The sequence below is a fragment of the Vigna unguiculata genome, chromosome 9 (genome assembly GCF_037176805.1).
Source record: "Vigna unguiculata cultivar grain cowpea cultivar isolate G323 ecotype 2 chromosome 9, ASM3717680v1, whole genome shotgun sequence".
NCBI lineage: Eukaryota > Viridiplantae > Streptophyta > Magnoliopsida > Fabales > Fabaceae > Vigna > Vigna unguiculata.
The window spans coordinates 38,018,318-38,036,792 of NC_140800.1; the positions used below are offsets into that span (position 1 = coordinate 38,018,318).

The 18,475-nt window shown below is 30.6% G+C and overlaps 1 protein-coding gene and 1 non-coding gene across 2 annotated transcripts; one reads left to right on the forward strand and one right to left on the reverse strand.

Annotated features, from left to right (window-relative positions):
• Window positions 1-5,457: 5,457 nt before the first annotated feature.
• On the reverse strand, window positions 5,458-5,542 carry TRNAM-CAU (transfer RNA methionine (anticodon CAU)). The gene is given in 2 exon segments: window positions 5,458-5,493; window positions 5,505-5,542. It is a non-coding gene; the product is annotated as a tRNA-Met (tRNA).
• Window positions 5,543-13,294: 7,752 nt separating this feature from the next.
• LOC114162262 (uncharacterized) lies at window positions 13,295-17,499 on the forward strand. Its single transcript, XM_028046090.2, has 6 exons — window positions 13,295-14,052; window positions 14,149-14,272; window positions 14,470-14,575; window positions 15,982-16,021; window positions 16,138-16,393; window positions 17,213-17,499. Exons 1-6 carry the CDS (start codon window positions 13,804-13,806, stop codon window positions 17,287-17,289), a joined length of 852 nt encoding a protein of 283 aa, XP_027901891.1. The 5' UTR covers window positions 13,295-13,803; the 3' UTR covers window positions 17,290-17,499.
• The last annotated feature ends 976 nt before the right edge of the window (window positions 17,500-18,475 follow it).

Below are 18,475 nucleotides of genomic sequence, written 5' to 3' on the forward strand. Positions count from 1 at the left end.
TTCAAATTTCAAACCTTATGCCTAATCATTATGAGTCAACGTTTTGGAGATCTGCGATTAATAAATGCAGCTGTAGAAAAAGCATAACTAGTGAACTTTTTAATCAACTTTTTTCACAAGAACATCGATGTAACAGAACACAAACAATTTGCCGTTGCGAAAATCTAGATGGATCTTAGATCCCTACCTAGTAATTTGAGTTTAAGGTGGGTGGTGGTGAGTGATAATGTGCAGAGAATTCATAGGAGAATGGAGTTATATAATAAAATGGAGTTTAGGGTTTTTCTTCAACATTTGGATGTAGATCTATGCCTCTTCGGCCACTACGATGTATACAGATTGGATACCTATGTGTAAATGAGAACATTTTTACATTAAACAATTGTCATCCTAGTACGAATCACTTGAAATAAATTAAAATATTTAAAGTTATTTTTTTATTATAAATTTATGTTATTGGGTTTTTAATATTCTGTAATTATTATACTAATATTGATTTCATTGTAATTAAACTATTCGTTGAGCTTTAGAGTCTTAACCTATCATTCTCTGATGAATATATTATATAACACTAGTGCTAATAAATCAATTTAAAGCAAATTTAGAGTGAGGTGTATGTAGGACCACATGAGTCATCTGGGTCAAAATTTATTGCTTTCATCGATTCCATGTGGTGATAAGAGCGTCGGTTAACTTAGTTTAATGCTACAGGTTATAGTAATTCAAAAGATAACATATCCGAGAGTGATATGATTACTAATTTTATACAAATAAATTAAAAATGCATTTATTTATTTTTTATTTTTATATAAATATTTTTAAATTCAAAATTAGCTAAATACATTAATTGACTTATAAAATATATTTTCGTATTTCTGTGTAAATATATATTTTTCTCCCATATCAAATTGGAATTGATTTTTAGTATCCTTACTGCATCATTGGTGTAGGAAGGAGATTTGACAATGGTTACTTTTTACATTCCGTCTTAGTTCCAAAATCGAAGCATACTATAACGAGGCTAAATGGGATCAGCTTTTGGCACTGGTTCAATTTCACCTGAGGCCAAATATCATCCTAATGACATTTTTGAAATACTGACCAACTTTTTGACACCGATTTTTGTAGAACGGAAGCAGAAAGACGTTTTTTGCTTCAAGTATATTCTGAACCGAACATAAAACTTAGAAAAAATTGCAAAAATGTCACCACGTCATTTTATGCTTCCGTCAAGCGACAATCAAGATCTATAACGGAAGTTAAAAGGCCAAAACTACACTAGTGCGTACATCTAAGATTTTTTTTTTTAATTTTGTGGATATGTTGACAAAAATAAAAATATGATGATAAGCTAGAAGATAAAGATATATAATATAACTGAGATTTTTTGTTATGATTACATTTTTTAAATAAGGGTTATATTAATATTGAAACTGCCAATTTTTTTTAGTGTTTGTTTTAATTTATGATAATCAACCACCACTGTTGTTAGTTGTTAGGAATAAACAACTATTGTTTTTATTTTTATTTTTAGGCTTGTTCAATGAAGTTTATTATTATTTTTAATTTAGTTTTAATTTTTGTCAACAATTAATAGCAAGTGACCATATATGGTACATGTCAATATCGTATGTATTGCATTGCGTGTTAATATTTTATATTTAATTTATTTCATATATATATATATATATATATATATATATATATATAAAAGATAAGAAAATAAAAAATAAACTAAAATTTTATTATAAACTGAAATGTAAAGTATATTAATACATAAAATAACGATATATATCAATTGAAACTCTAAATCTACTTGGATTAAGACGTAGATGTAAAATTTTCTAGACAATATAATGATAATCTATTCTTTATTGGACTTATGGTTCAATGCATATAAAGAACCATCTATATTAAAAGTTTAAATAAACTTGGATAACATTTATAAGAGTAAGATTTTGATGATAAGGTTATGTTTTAATATAACTTTTATGGCAAAGAAATAACATTCTTCGGAAACCTTAGACTTCGTGCAAACAATTTAACTCATTAGACTTTTATAAATATAACCACTTTTATTGTATGAAGTAGGTATTTAATTCGTAATGTTATTTGGATAAATTATGTATTGAATTTATCATTGGAATATTTTCGTATAGACAGACTACCAATTTTTTACACTGTTTAACCTCGTGGAAAAGTTATTACGCCCAAAGAAATTTTGAAGTTCAGTTATTTCAGTTAGTACAGCGGCCCAATAAATTTCAGACTAAGATTAACTATAGCCATTTTATTAACAAAGAATAATTACACACACAGTTTTTCCTTTTTCAAGTTTAATTAAATTCCTTGTTTCTAAGTGTAAAATTATTTTTCAGAAATTAGAAATGATACATTTTCTTAATTTTAATAAAAATATATTTATTTATTCATTTGCACATTACGATAAATACAAATATGTAAATTAATTAAAAAATGTGAAGTGCAACAATATAATAACAAATAAGTGATTGATATTATCTTCAACTTAAATGACAGGTAATAACTTTTCAAAAAGAAGGAAGATTATGATTTTACTATGCTCATGTTTAAAAATTATGAGGAAAAAAGAAAAGAAAAAAAAGTAAAATGAAGTCCAAAAAAATCATACATGACACGTGAAACGAATTCAGATTCCTTCCAGAACCGTGAGCTAACCTATTTGACATTCACTTGAAGATTTCAAAAGGACTAACTAACAGCTCCAAATTAAATGTACACACGTATAAATGCACGTGTGTGTGTGTGCACTCTCTCAACAATTGAAGATTCCAAATCTGTGAAATTCTTAATGTGTCTTATAAAATTCTTTTACTGAAGGATGTTGACATAACATAATAAATAAAAAAAACACTCAAGATCATAAGAATAATAATAATAAAATGTTTGAGAAATATATATTCCTATGAACAATAAAATAAAAATATTAATGAGAGTGTGAGTGTTATAAATATTGTAGATGTGTAGTTTCCATCTCAACTATTGCTACTTTTAACCTTTGAACACCATAATTCATTAAAGTAGTGTGAGTAAATTCCTTTTTCTTCTTTTGTTTTACCAAATGTAGTTGTTATAAGTATGATCGATTCTTTTGAGACACAAAGTTAAAATCATAAATTTTTACCCATAACTAGAAAGAAATTCAACTTTTTACTATATGTAGTGATTTCAAAATGAATCTTATTAAGATTAATCTCTTAATTGAATTAAAACCTTGAAACGTGTGTGGATGAGATTGAATGTAGGAAAGGTAAAAAGAGATGGAAGTGTTTGAAGAAGACAAAATTTATGGATGAAAATGGGGCCGAAGCAATGTTTTGCCCTAGGTGAAGGGTAACTAAATACTCCTATAAAAACCTACACATATTGTCATATACCTACCATATGGTCCCCTCTGATCAACACATCGGATCAAAAATCCCTTTTACGTATACATGCAATTACCTTCAGCAAATATTATACGTTGATTATAAAACTAGAATATAATTTCGAAACTAATTTTGTTGAAAATAAAACAAACAAAATTAAATATTATAAAATAAAATACTGTGTTAAAGTTTTCGACCTATCGTCTTAAAATTTTACATTTTAAATTAAAAATAATGTGAAATATATAAACTTAAATATCACATTTCTTGGAATATAATATCTCATTCAAAAATGTCACACTAGGTGCAATAATCATTGCCCAAGAAGCAACCAAAAGGGTGTGAGGAGCATGAGGACCCCGCATTGCATGTCATATATAACGACGCTATTTTCACCTGATTTGATGGTTAAATGAAAATCATAAACAGCTCCACAATATTATAATTCTTATTTTTTATTTTTTAATATGATTTAGTGTAATTATTAATTAATATATCATTATTTTTTTTAAATAATTAATGATTCATACAAATCTTCATAAAAAGTAAATAATGGAAATAAAAAAATAGAACTTAAAAATAATAGATATTTTTACTGCAGTGGCATCTCTGTAAGTATTTAGTGTACGTCGTTTTCGCTTAACTAAATGCATGCACGTTAAATCATGCACAGAATAGGAACTGGTTTCTATGCGTCATGATATAAAATAAATGTGGTTCTCTCGTTATGGAATGTGGATAAGTAGCTTTTAACTTCAGGAGTCTGTATCTGCTGGAACAGTTGCAATTGCAACCTCCCTTCGAAGTAAAAAATTCGATGCCTTCAAAAGCTGTTAGTCCATGTCACTCTACTTTCTATATTCATCTCTCATTTTACTTTTTAAATAAATCATTAAATCACAAAATTATTAAAACGTTTTTTCTCTATTTTCTTATTTATTGACAAAAATAATATATACCTTCCACTTTTATTTATATTAATAAAAATATAATATATTTGATTTTTTTTATTATTATCAAATATTCTGTTTTATTATATTTTATTTTTCTTTCTATGATGAAACATTAAGGTTATAATAAATCAATAAACAAATTCTCTGAGTTATTTTCATCAGACACCTTTTATGTATTTTTTTCCTTTCCATAAAGGACTTATATATAGCTAAAATGATATTAAAGTCAGGTTACAGTCAATCATAATCAGATTTTTTTAGACATTTTGTTCCATCCGCTATCGGATCGCTAATGGACCACCTATTAATTTTTAGTCCCACGCACGAAATGAGTATATTTTGACGCGAGATAGTGTCTCACATAAACTAGAGATAAAGTCAATTCACAATATTTAAATGAGTGTAATCCTTATCTTACAAATTGGTTTTGTGGGATTGAGTTTCTAACCATTGTTTATATTTTACCAAACACTTAAACAATTACGATATTTTTTTGTTATTATATCAATTTATCTCTTCTACACGAGCAATGTAACAATTACAACTACCGACCATCTATCAATTGCATAGTTGCTAGAATTTAATTGGTGATTTCGATTTTAAGTATGAAGAATGTAATTATGTCAATTTTTTGTTGTTAAAAAAAATTGTCAATCATAATAATTTTCTAAACTCAAATAATATTACCTCATATTTTAGAAATTTGTGGTCCAACGATTCAAAACTCCTTATCAATTCATTAGCCACAAATTCTTCTAATGATCCAACCATATCGTTGTCAATCTCGCAGAATTTACAATCATAAGTCATACATATGAAAGGCATTTATGGTATTACAATACATGTCCCAGTTTGAGCAATTTAGTTTTATTTTATTGCAAATCAGTTAATTTTCATCCCAGTGATATATTTATTGGTCATTTAAAAATAAAAAAAATCTTACTATGTGCTAAATTTATTGATGCTTTTATTTGAAGTATTTACTTAACTATTCAAATGCGAAACGATTCAATTACAAAACTGTTTTTTTATAACTCAATACAAATCAATTCGATAATAGTTTATTTTTTTAAAAAAGAAATTCAAGCATTAAAAAATGGGGTGAGAGAGGCTCGAACTCTCGACCTCAGGATTACTCAGAAGCTATGAGACCTACGCGCTAGCCAACTGCGCCACCACCCCAGATGAAAGCAAATTTCTGTATATTTTATATATACTTTTCTAAGGCTATCTTTTTTGTTTTTAAGTGTGGAGTATTTTTGAGTTCAGGTTTTCTCTCCGTTTTCTTCTTACACTCCTATAAATTTCTTTACAACCTCCCGTTCATTTTATAATAGAATTTTAAATATTAGTTTCTACTTTCTGAAAAGTTCACTGTAATGAATAACATATGTTTAAAAGAAATTTGATGGGTGATGGAAGTAAGTAGCAAATTTAATTTATGGGGCCCCATTTAAAGCCCAACCACAATATGAAACCTATTTCTGTATATGTTTAAGAGGTCAGTCTCTTCCTTTACTTTCATAAATTTCTTTTTACACCCTGTAAATTCTTGTAATTATAAAATGTAAAATGTATCTTTTATTTTATATTTGCAAATATATAATCTGGAATAATATTTTTTTTTTTGCATTTCAGAAAACACAATGTAAAATACAAAAGTTAAATTTTTGATTAATCTGAAATATATATTTTATTTTATATTTCAGAACGCATAATCCACATTTCAAAAAATATATATTCTTAATTGTAAACTCTGAAATATAAAAATTATTGGATTCAGGCCGAAATTATATGGTTGCGCACAAAGAAATGGCCTTAAGCTTTTAAATCCAACTGGAAACCCACATTTTAAATCGGCCCATATTTATCCCATTTTATTTTTGTGTATTATTTTGACTATTTTTATGTTGGACGGATTAAAATTAGAGTGTTTCTAATTTGTCGTATGCGGTGGCTCAATAATACAAATGAAAGTGATCTTAGTCTCAACTAAGAAAATACTAAAGCGATTTCAATAAGTCACGAAATAATGAAGAAGCAATTGAAAGGGTTTAATTAATTGTATGGTATATAGTACACACTTTCGTGTTCAGGTGTGTTAGTTTGACATTCCATTGATATTAATTGAGTCCCAATTTTTTAAAAAATGTCTCAATTAGATTATTTCAAATAAAAAAAATAAAAGTAACACAGTTAATTTTATTTATGACTTTCACCATTAAATTTTAATGTAAATATCACTTAATTTTGTAAGATGTTTTAAATATCAATACGATAATGATGTTACTAATTTTTTGTTGAAAAAAATCTAATTGAAATATTTTTTCAAGGATTAAGACTTCATTGACATTTTATTAGAAGTAGATACTAAACTAATATATCCAAAAGTGAGTACCAAACTAATTAAACCAAATAAAAAATAATGACCGTAAAAGGAATCCTAACCTTAGAAGAGAATGCATTCACGTGGAAAACATTCAAGAGTGTGATAATAAGTTGGTAAAGAAAACATTGTATAAAATTGCTTTTTTTTTCAATTTTATATGGAAAATGTTATGGTGAAAATCTTGACAATTAATATTAGATGCTAATTAAGATTTTAATTCACGAATTAATTATAATTTTTTATTAATAATACAAAAATTATTTAAGAAACTAATAATTTTTAATTTATAAAATAATATCTTATTTAATAAATATAATAATTAATTATTTTTAATTTATAAATTAGTTATTATTTAATGTCATATGAACACGTAAAAATGAATTGAAGTGTTTAGGTAAGTCCGGCCTATCTATTTATCTTTCCTTCCTTAATATCAAGTAAATAATCTATTACTCTCTTTTTTGTCCAATTTTCTTACAATGCACACTTAATTACTTTCAACAAATATGAAATCTTCGTGGTTAGTATAAGGTAATTATGAACTAGTTCTTAGTTTAAATAGTAAATTAGAAATATACATCTTATTTATTATTTCCAAAATAAATAAATTAATTAACCTTTTCTCCACTCATGGTGGTGAGTGATACTTCACATCAGACAGAATGGGTTAAAAAACTCAAATTAATGTATAAAATAAAATAAGATTAACATAAACATACATATAAATAGAATAAAGGGAAGGTATTAGTAAAGCAAATTTACATATAAATATTTAGACTTTCATTAATAATTTGCTTTCTATATTGAGGTTTATCATTCACTTTATATTTTAATATACATTTTTTATTTAATTGAGTTTTAATATTTGTTAAATAGTTTATCCCTTTCATTAAATTGACCTTAACATTATTTAAAATGTATCACATGTTAAAATATAGGTGATCTTCTGTTTTAAAATATAACATGTGTCAAAATCAAAGAAATTTCACAATAGAAGATGTTACTAATTTTAGTACAACATAGGCCATCTTCTATTTCGAAATATTTAATTTGTCAAAATCAAATAGGTTTCATAATAAAATATGACACAAATTTTGGTATGTGATGGATCTAGACTTTTGCACATAACACTTTTAACATTAGTTTAACCTAATAGGCCACATTGAGTCTATTTTTTTTAAAAAAATTAATAAAGACTCAATTAAATAATTTTTTTAAAAAAATAAGTACTAAATTGAATAAAAACCAAATATGAAAACAAAAAATGGTTAATCGAATTACAGTTTTTAAGGATGCTGAAAGCATAATCATATACGAGGTTAATTTAGTTAATATCTATTCTATTATATTAAGAGATTTTTTCTTGATAAACACACTCTATTTTAGTTTTTACTCTTTTAATAATTTTTTAAACCAAAATAATTATATTACCAATTTTACTTTTTAAGTGATTTTTTTAATGTAACTGTTTTTTCGATTTCATAATTTTTTTCTAAAATTTATCTATTGCTTTAAACTAAAATAACTATTTATAATGAAAAAATTATTTATAAAAATAATTAAAAAATACTTATAATAAAATTGTAAATTATTCAAATTTACTTTTATAATTATAATAATGATAATTTCATTATTTTTTGTTATAAAAAAAATTAACACATGCTCGTGACATATGAGTTTTTCCCTAGTAGACAATAATTTCATAATTGTAAGTTCAAATACATGATTACAATCATCGTTGTAGTAAAAGTCTTATTTTTTGTTGCATGTGTTTATTAAGCAACCTATGCCTATAACGTTTATTACACAACCACTCATAATCAATTTTATCATATAATAACACAAATTAAAAATATAAAATGAATATATAAAAAGTATTACAAATGTCAAGTATAGAGGCTTTTCCCTTTAATTTTTTCATTTGTTGCCTCTATCTTTTGCATTGTTACGATGAGTAATATTAAAGTTTCCATACTATAGTTTCAAACCAAAGATTTGATTAAAAAATGAAACGAAAAAGTAGTCAACTTACCATAGAGAGTGGGTAAAAGTGGTAACTAAACATTAAAGTCTTGTGTTTTTCTCATCCTCAGACCCTAACACCAACAATCTATCAAAATATAGGACTTTGCGAAAATAGACGATAACTTATAACGCAATCCCGAGAGCTTGATAATCCCTTAAAAGTTAAAACCCAAAAAAAATAAAAGGGAGTTACCAAAGTGTTTTAAGAAAGATGTATTTCATTTGTCCCTTTAAAGATCAAATCCTAACCAATATTAGAGAACACAATAAGAATGAAAGACATTATTATCGATTAAATTTGAAAGAGAGAAACCCCAATTTGAAATGATTAAAACCCAAGAGTGAACCAAAAAGAGTTTTGGCCAATAAAGTTTTTTTTTTTTTAAAAAAAAAATTATTATCGCTTTGTCTTAAACAATAATGTGTAGATATTGTACCTCTGACTTCAAAGGAAGAAAAACGATATTTTGTTATTTATTTTCTTGACTCAAGCCGAAGAGGGAACCAAAAAGATATAGCCAGGTAAGAGTTTAGAGTTAAAGAAAAATAGGTATCATGTTTTTAGATTGAAGAAACACAATTTTTTTTTTCTGACTCATCTTATCATTGTAGTGAAGACAAATGACGGTTGTAAAGCTCTATTTTGAGGCTATTTTTTTTTTCTTCTACGCACAAAGTATATAAAGTCTTTACTTTTCTTTACTTTGGTGGGTTTATAGCATAGGCAATAACAGAAATAAAGTGAAAGTCTAAAGTTCCTTACATTTATTAGATGTTAAGAAGACGAGTTACAATTTATAAATTTCTTAGTCTAAAGATAGTAAATATTGAAATTAAAACCAACCAACGATAAATTGTTCTAGGATAGATTTTTAAAGGTTCTTATACCATTTTGACATTAAAAAAATCTTTTCACGCCAGTTAAAAAAAGACTTTTTATGTCAGTCATTTCTGGAACAAACATAGATACAAGTGGTATAAAAAGTTTCATTTTCTACGCTGGTTAAAACCACAACCGTATAGAAAATGCTTATATCTTCTTCACATACAAGGCACCCAACCTATCCTTCAGCCTAATGATAAGTTTGATAAATCATTAGTATTCATGTTTATTAATCTCTATTATTTGTGTTTATTCATGTGTTTTATGTTCATTTCATCGTAGAAAGATGTTGGAGTGTTATGTGTTTTTTTAAGTTTGGTATATTTATTTTTTTGAGATTATTATGTAGGAAAATGGAAGATTTGGGAAGATTAGATAGTTGTCTATCAAGACCATAGTGCCCAACCAGATTGTCACCACTCACCCAACGAAAAGACTGTCTTGCTCAATGAGACAAAACAATTGGAAGTAAATCAGAAGTTATTTCTCGCCTAGTGAGATCTTAGGCTCGCTCAACAAGCATATAATTTCGAAATGTGGTTTAAGTGTCGAGAAGGAAACGAAAAAAGTGGATCTTTTGGTGTGGAAACATAGAAGAAAATCATAACTTGGTATAGGACATTCCAAGGCTAATGGACATCAAGTTCTTCTATTTGTTTGTCAAAATTCATCAAATCTGTATGTTCTAGATGTTTAGAAGTAGTTAAACTCCCATTTCATTAGCATTTGGATGTAATGACTTCATACTTTGTGTAACATTTCTAACGCAATATAATTTCTTTCATATTCAAATGCTTTATCTTGATTACTAATGTGCATGAAGAAATATCATTCTATTTGTTTATATTGAATTGTTGGAAAATGAATTGAACTTGGACATCGATAAAACACCCAAAAGCTTTGGTTCAAGGAATAGACCTAATCTGTTGGTCTTTCTAGACATATGATCTTAATGCAGATTAAATGTTAAAATGGCTAAGGAATGAGAATTTTAACATATATATTTAGAACTTGCTCCTAAAGAATTAGAGTAAGTATGCTTATTATGTGAATGTTTGAATAATATAGTGATATATTAGCTAACACCAACAAAGCTCAGGTCTCACTACCCATCACCATCCCCCTCCAATTTTTTCAAAGGGAATTTTCTTCCCATCACAAAACCACACAAAAAGAGCTTCGCGTACCACCACAACGCTTCAACCACCAAAGCAAAAATGTGACCACCACTGCAAACATGCTTCTCTATTGCAGATCCAATAAACACTCATGATGCAAATCTACAGCTCGACAGTGTTCACCAACAGCGACCAGATGTCACCATCAGCCACTATGCCCATCAACTCTCAACAGATCGCGAGCTTCACAACTCGCACGTGAAGAAGTGGTGTCAGTCGCACACCCATGCTCAACAAACTAGGCTAGTCACAAGATCACCATCGCATGCAACCCACACGACGTAGAAGAACCGATGAAGCAAACACAAATGCAGTCCAAATCAGAAACCGCGAGACCTCACCGGAAATCACAATAATAATCATGAACGACGACATTGAATGGTGTCGTGGCTGATCTGGTCTCCAACACTACAAGTTCACGCCTTTGTCCTACTGCAGTGCCCTTATCGTACCTATTGGAGTCTACACTGTGAGAGCAACGACAGGAGCGCGAACAAGAGCAATAACAACGATAAGAGCTCGACCAACAATGAAATCGAGAACTCGAGCAACAACGACGACTATGAGAGCAACATATGGAGGAGACGAATGCCACTTGATCTAGGACGCAAGGAGTGAAAAGAAGAGAGAACGCGAGGAGTGCAAGTTGGAGGAAAGAGAAGTTGTAGAGAGAAAGAAGTTTGGGTGAGGGTTGCATATGCAAGGGAAAAATTAAACATCATATTTTATGTCTTATCTTGGTCCAATCAGTATAGAAAGTCTTTGTAATTTTTTACAAAATTGTCATTAGCCACTTTCTATTTCATTTCTAGGTCTAATCGATATAAAAAGTTTTTGTAACTTATTAAAAAATTGTTACCGCACCACTTTCTATACCAATTATAGGTCAAACCGATATGAAAAATCTTTGTAATTTATTACAAAATTATCAATGAATCACTTTTTATACATGTTCTTCTGGTATAAAAAGGCTCATGGTATATACAATTCAGTCTCCACATCATTTATTATGTTTGATAGATTATAATTGTCATAATAAGTCATCATAAAAAGCGATTTTTAAACTAGTGTAAAAATAAATTTTAAGTCTAACTTAATATTTTAAAACAAACTTATGAAATGATGCTTGTATCATTTGTATATTGTAAATTCATCTTATCTCTGGTGTACATTGGAATTTTGATGGAATGGGGAGTGATGAATAATTGCATGCATGAATGAATGAGTTGAGTGAGCGAATGAGAAAACATGAAGAAAAGATTAGAAAAAGTTTTATAAGGTTTAGGTAGAGGGGGGTATAGGAAGAAGTATATATGTGTAGAGAGTTTTTTGCAAGCTTAAATGGTGATTGATTGGTGGGTGTTGGTTGATGAAAGCCAGGTTGGGAGGTGACATATAATGTGGATGTTCCTAAAATAAAATCCCATAAGTTTGAGCATAAAAGCAAGTAGATGGAAATACAGCTCATAGTTCTTGAGCACTGATATGACCCCATGTGGAGAGGACTGCCAGTTCACGGACTAACTTATTGTTTTGCAGAGTTTTTAACATAAAACTAAACCCTCCTTATAGCTGTCTCCTCGTCCCTAACGCTGCCAACAACAACTTAGATAATGACTCCTTCTTTTCTCTCTATATATGTGTGCGTGTCCTCACGCTCACTTGCATAATCATTAAACCCAACTTCTCTAAAACAACACCACCACAGTGCCAAACATGTATCATCCAACTATAACTCTCCCAGAATCATCCTCGAAAAGTATTCTTAATTATGTGCCGGGAGAAAGATCAATTTGTGGTTCTCATTTCTCGTAGGGTTGTGGACAACATAATGGTCTTCCATTATTGATAAAATATATGTGTGTGTGTGTGTGTGACATGTTATGCTGTGTTATGGTCGGTATTAGAGATTGTTACTGTCACCAATCACGATTGACAAGGGAATGATACGATGGTGATGTTTACGTATTATATATACATAACTCATAAAAACAGAATTTAATTTTGTTTTCATCGCAGCCGCTAAATGCTTTCATTGGCCTTCCTCTACAACTGAACTCTTTATATCCTTTTCTTTGCTTCCTTTCAAACCTCAACTGTTACCTTTCCTATTCGTTTTGGTTGATTTGCGGATAGTTTTTGACTTGCGGATTCAGGCACAGGAACATGGGATCATGTGGGATATGTTTGGTCCCAACATAAAAGGAAAACGGTGTGTTAGATTGCTGCACTTCATAACCCATAGTACATTCTTATTACCATAATCAAATATAATAAACAAAACTGGTAAGGAAGAACTATTTGAGAGATTCAACTCAAATTTAAATTGAAAATCATTTTCACTTTTTTAATTGCCTCTTTAAAATGTGAGATCAGCCATTGTATAATTACCCTTTTTTTTTTCGGTTAAAGGGTAATTTAATAGACCGTACTGAAGGAATGGTTGTAAATGTTTTCAAAGAGACAGAAAAAAGAAAGGGAGTTTGGTAAATGTGGTTGAGTTACAGAAAAAGCGAAGCGAAAAATCTAACAAGGGAGAAGAAGAGAAGGAGAAGCATATTAAGGGTAGTAAGAGTGAGTATATTAATGCAAAGACAGTGAGGACACACTTGACAACACTCGTAGTGAGATGGTATATAGTATCACAAATCCCTTGTCTTTCTTCCTTCGCTTTTTCTGCCAGCAAATTAGAGTTAGCACCTGTCAGATCTCTCTCATTCACACACCCTTTTATTCAAAATAAATTTCTTTACTCTCCTTATATATTTTTGTTGCAATCAACCAACGCCTCTGTTCCAAACAACCATCATAAACCATGCCCACCCTCTTCTCTCACCCTCTTCAAATGCAATGATTCCACTGCTGCCAAAACCAACACACTAGGGAAGGCAAAGGCACGCATATATAGCACGGAGGAGAAACATTTTATGGAGTTTTCGCCTTCCCAAGAGTTGAAGAAGGAGCTTAAATGAGTGAGACAGCGAGTCTTCATGCACAAACAAGGACACCCATTTCTTCTCTGGAAGCCATGGCTCATCACCACCCGCATTATCGGTCACCCTTCGGAGACACTACCTTCACCAAACTGTTCGTGGGAGGACTAGCCTGGGAGACTCCCACCGAAGAAATGCGCAAATATTTCCAGCAGTTCGGAGACATTCTTGAAGCTGTCATAATCACTGACAAGAACACCGGAAAATCCAAAGGCTACGGTTTCGTATGTGCTCTCTTTCTCTTCTTCTCCACGCTTCACATACCTTCAATACCACCAAGTTAACGAAACTATATCTGTGTACTATGAATTCAACAACAGGTAACATTCTGCGACCAAGAATCAGCAAGAAGAGCATGTGCTGATCCAAATCCAATAATAGATGGCAGAAGAGCAAATTGTAATATTGCTTCTCTGGGGAGGACTCGACCTTCACCACCTCGAGGTTATAACTTACATCCTTTGATATATTATTAATATTATCCCTCGTAACGTATAAAACTGATACTGCTTGTCTTTTGATATGTGAACATCCAAGTACTTTTTTCCTCAGTACATGTTCATCACTTTTAATAGAAGAGAGAAAAAAAAAAAAAAAAACTATTCTGTGTGATTTGATATGACAAGGTGTGTCATTTACAGGGAGGAGTATAGTTCAAGGTGGAGGAGGAACAGTACAGAGTGTTCCGGGATCCGGACCGCCGCCGTCGCTGCCGCCAGCACCTGCTGTTCTGTATCCGCCATATGGGTGAGTTGAGTTGAGTTATCTTGATTGAGTGGAGGCATTAATAAATCATAATTTGATAGCACTCATAGTCAAAGGAACTGGTCCATGATGTTAATGGGGAAGTGCATGTAGACGCACTACATCTTACTGTCTGCATATGTTGCTCACTGCTCCTCACCAGTTATAGTAGGCATCAGTGTCAGCCTAAAAATCATATCGTAAATAAAGTACGAATGGGAAAAGGTTGCTCTGCCATCCACATCCACATAACGTGCATTATTGCTACTTCTATTTTCCATAATCTCATCTCACTTCCTTAATGCTTAATCAACTGCATTTTTTTAGCTCCTTAATCAATTGCTTTCAATATTTTTCGCCTCATCTTTCTTTAAATCTGTATGTATCAGTTTTAAATTTGAAAATGCCGTAAATTGAATAAAGCGTATGGAGGCTTTATTAGATACGTAGCATCATTGATATAGATAGTTACAGACAACTATGGTAATAGTAAAAGTGCTAGTGATAACAGCTACGGTCAGTAGATGTGTGACCCCTGACAGTGCATATACGTGTATATATGTCTCTGTGGTCCTTGAACAATTAATTTAATTTATGATCTTGTACAAGATAAATCCCACAGCTCTCGGTACTCTTGCATCTTCTCGATCATTGAGTCATTTTCGCACCAGCATGTACTCTTCAGGGCTCTAAAATACTATAAATGTAAAAGTTTAGCTTAGAGTTCAAAAGTAGGCATGGAAAATTGTATTCAAAAGTACAGAGATGCAGACTTTTTCTACTTGGTACCTTTGACTGGAAAATGCTAATATTAACTTTAGATGCTTTGCACTAAAGCAAAAGCTATTATATTGAAATACTGTGCTTCTGAAGTAAGCTATTCAATTTGACGAGTTGCATATATAGTGACAATGATTACAGTTTCATTTCTTCAAAAGAGTGTGACTCATCAGCTTAACCTGAGTTTACCGAGTTTAATTTGTCATCTATTTATGCATGTATTCAAATATATCACTTATTATACCACCTTTGTCATTCTTATTTATATCTTTACATAGTTAGGTGGTAAAGGATAATGTTAAATAGGTGTAACAATTTGTTTTGTGTGAAAGTATTACTATGCCTGAATTAAGTCACGGTAAATTTAAACTTGGGAACTGTGTACCAGGCATCAATGGTAGCACACAAACGTTAATCAATCTCTGTTTCTTGCTCTCTTTAGACACTGAACAACGAGGGACCCACGACAATATACGACGTATACTGATGTTACCCGAAAAACATTACATAATTCACAACTGCATGCTATTTTGAATGATTACTTTATTCTCAAAGAAAAATGCAGTAACGCATGCAATTTACATTATTTTGCCACTGATTAAACTCCTTTGGACTTTACTCTCTCTCAGCTACGCAGCCTACACTCCTGATTATGGATACCACCACCAAGTAAGTGTCTTTCTCTGTTATGTAGATTTTAACGATGATATCTGGATTTAGCAAGTATTAGTGGAGAACAGTTGGATAATGGTATAAGTTAATGAATAATGATTGTACGAAAACAGGCGACGTTGTACAACCCACAGATTCAGCAACCACAATACTATCAACAAGTCTATGGAGCATCATCTTCAACAATGAGCACCCCGTATTACTATGGCTACTCTTTGCAAGCACCAAGAAACACATTCTCTTCACCCCAGGCAAATCGCCTATCACCTGGACCATCTTATCTGTACTATCCTACACCCATGGAAGTCTCATTCTCTGCATATCGCCCACTACAATCACCAATCACCCAAAACTTTCCTTCTCCAACTGGTACCTTTAACTCATCCCTTACACTCTTTACTTAGTTTAATTTAATTACTTTTCATCATTCAATTATTCTTTCTTTCAAAAACATATTTCATTCACACGTATACCACAGAGATGGTGCGCGAGTGAGAGAGACAGATGTGTGCATTATGATGCGTTTACTGACACACTATATATTATGATTTGGCTGCAATACATGGGCATGGGGTCCACATGGGCAACCACAGAGCCATGTGAATGAGCTGTCTCGGTTGCGCCATGAATCAATAGGTCAATGTGGAAAGTCATGACAGAGTTAGAGAGGGTCATCGTGTAAAGTAACAGTGGATACATGTGATAGAATGGGGTGGTTAATTCTTTTTATATATATTACTAGTTATATCTTTAAGTCACTCAAATCTTCTACCATTCATGTGTTGCCTTGCCCCCACATGCATGTTAGATAATATAAAGTTTTATTTTACAGAACAGAAAAACAGTTTTTCCATTTCACTAAATTTTCACATTCCTAGCCAACAAAAGCTACATGTGTATGGAAGATCCTGTGAAATGTTTCTTTACTATGAAACACAAACATGTTTGCAAGAGTGAATTTCGTCAGAGACTAGCCGTGGTCTTACTTTGTTTGCTTTTCTTTAAAGAGTCTTATCTGGTTTTCTGTTCTTTCTTTGCCCATGTGCGCAAGATATTATATAGTAATAACAAAATAATTGTCGAAAATGACATTGCTAGCTACCATTTATAAATGTACCTGCTTATGATCTCTATATTTGAGCATAACTTCAATTATTGTTTATTAATTATGTGGTTGATCTTGATCAGATTCACAGAGTCAGCAGCGTATCTCCTCTGAAACAGCAGCCACTTCAGAAAGTTCAAATACCCAAGGGAAGAACTGATAAATATATATATATATATACGCCTACTAAGTTTCAACTGTTTAAACTTCAAGTTAATTTTCATCACATTAATTCTTCATCTTTTTCCCCATTATATCATAATTTTTTTAGTCCACAAGCTTTTGCTTTAGGAAATAATGGCTTAGCTGATTACCGGTGTTCTCCACACCTGTGGCAATTTCGAAAGATGGACTAAACAACTTCTTCATTCATCTAATCTTCATTCTCTTCTCCTTTCCTTTAAGGATTTTCACTATATACATACTAAAAATTATATCCTCACACACATGTAGGACGTACTAATCAAAAGTGTGAGAAGTGGAATTAATGAATGAATCTTTGCTACTATCAAAAGTGTGAGAAATCTACTACTAAGATTAACTACTCTTCTACTCATGTTCTGCAACATGTGTCTAAAATGAAACAAAAAGGGGATCCATAACTCACGTCGCTAGGGGAGGATGAAAAATCAAGTAATTCTCAAATAAAACTTCTTTGTACTGTTCTTCACTCGCTTTGATATCGCACGTTGGTGTGAATTTCCAAGCTCAATACCCATAAGTTAGTACATATTGGATGAGAAATCAAACACGAACTTTAATTGCTTGTTGGGACGTGAGTTTCTCGATTGATTTTTACAGTATGTATAAATAAGGGAAATGTCAATTTAATTATTTGCTTATTTTCCAACTTCTAGACCACATTGTAATGGTTTCTTACAACTGTCTTTCATTGAATTCACATAACTTTTAGTTACAAATGATAAAAAATATGTTTTATTTATTTATTTATGACATCTTTTTATCAACTTCTTTAACATAATTAGTCAATTCTTCAAAGTAGAAAAGAATAAACTTGTAATTTTATTTAAAATGTAATTACTAACAAAAATGTTAATAATAAAGCAAATAGCAAAATTAAAAAAAAAATATTACTTTTCTCTATTTTCTTACCCTCTATAACCAACCAAAGAATACATAGTTGGAGGCGCAGTAGAGGATACTGATACTGAACCTATCCATGAAAGTTCCTTTCATTCCTCTGCAATATTCCTGTCCATGGTCACTTCCAATTCCTTCACCTCCACTTTCCTAAACCCCAGAATCTAATATTTACGAATCTATCAGAAAACACCACTGCGTGAGAATGATGATATTCGAGTATTTAGATATTTTATTTTCTCTGT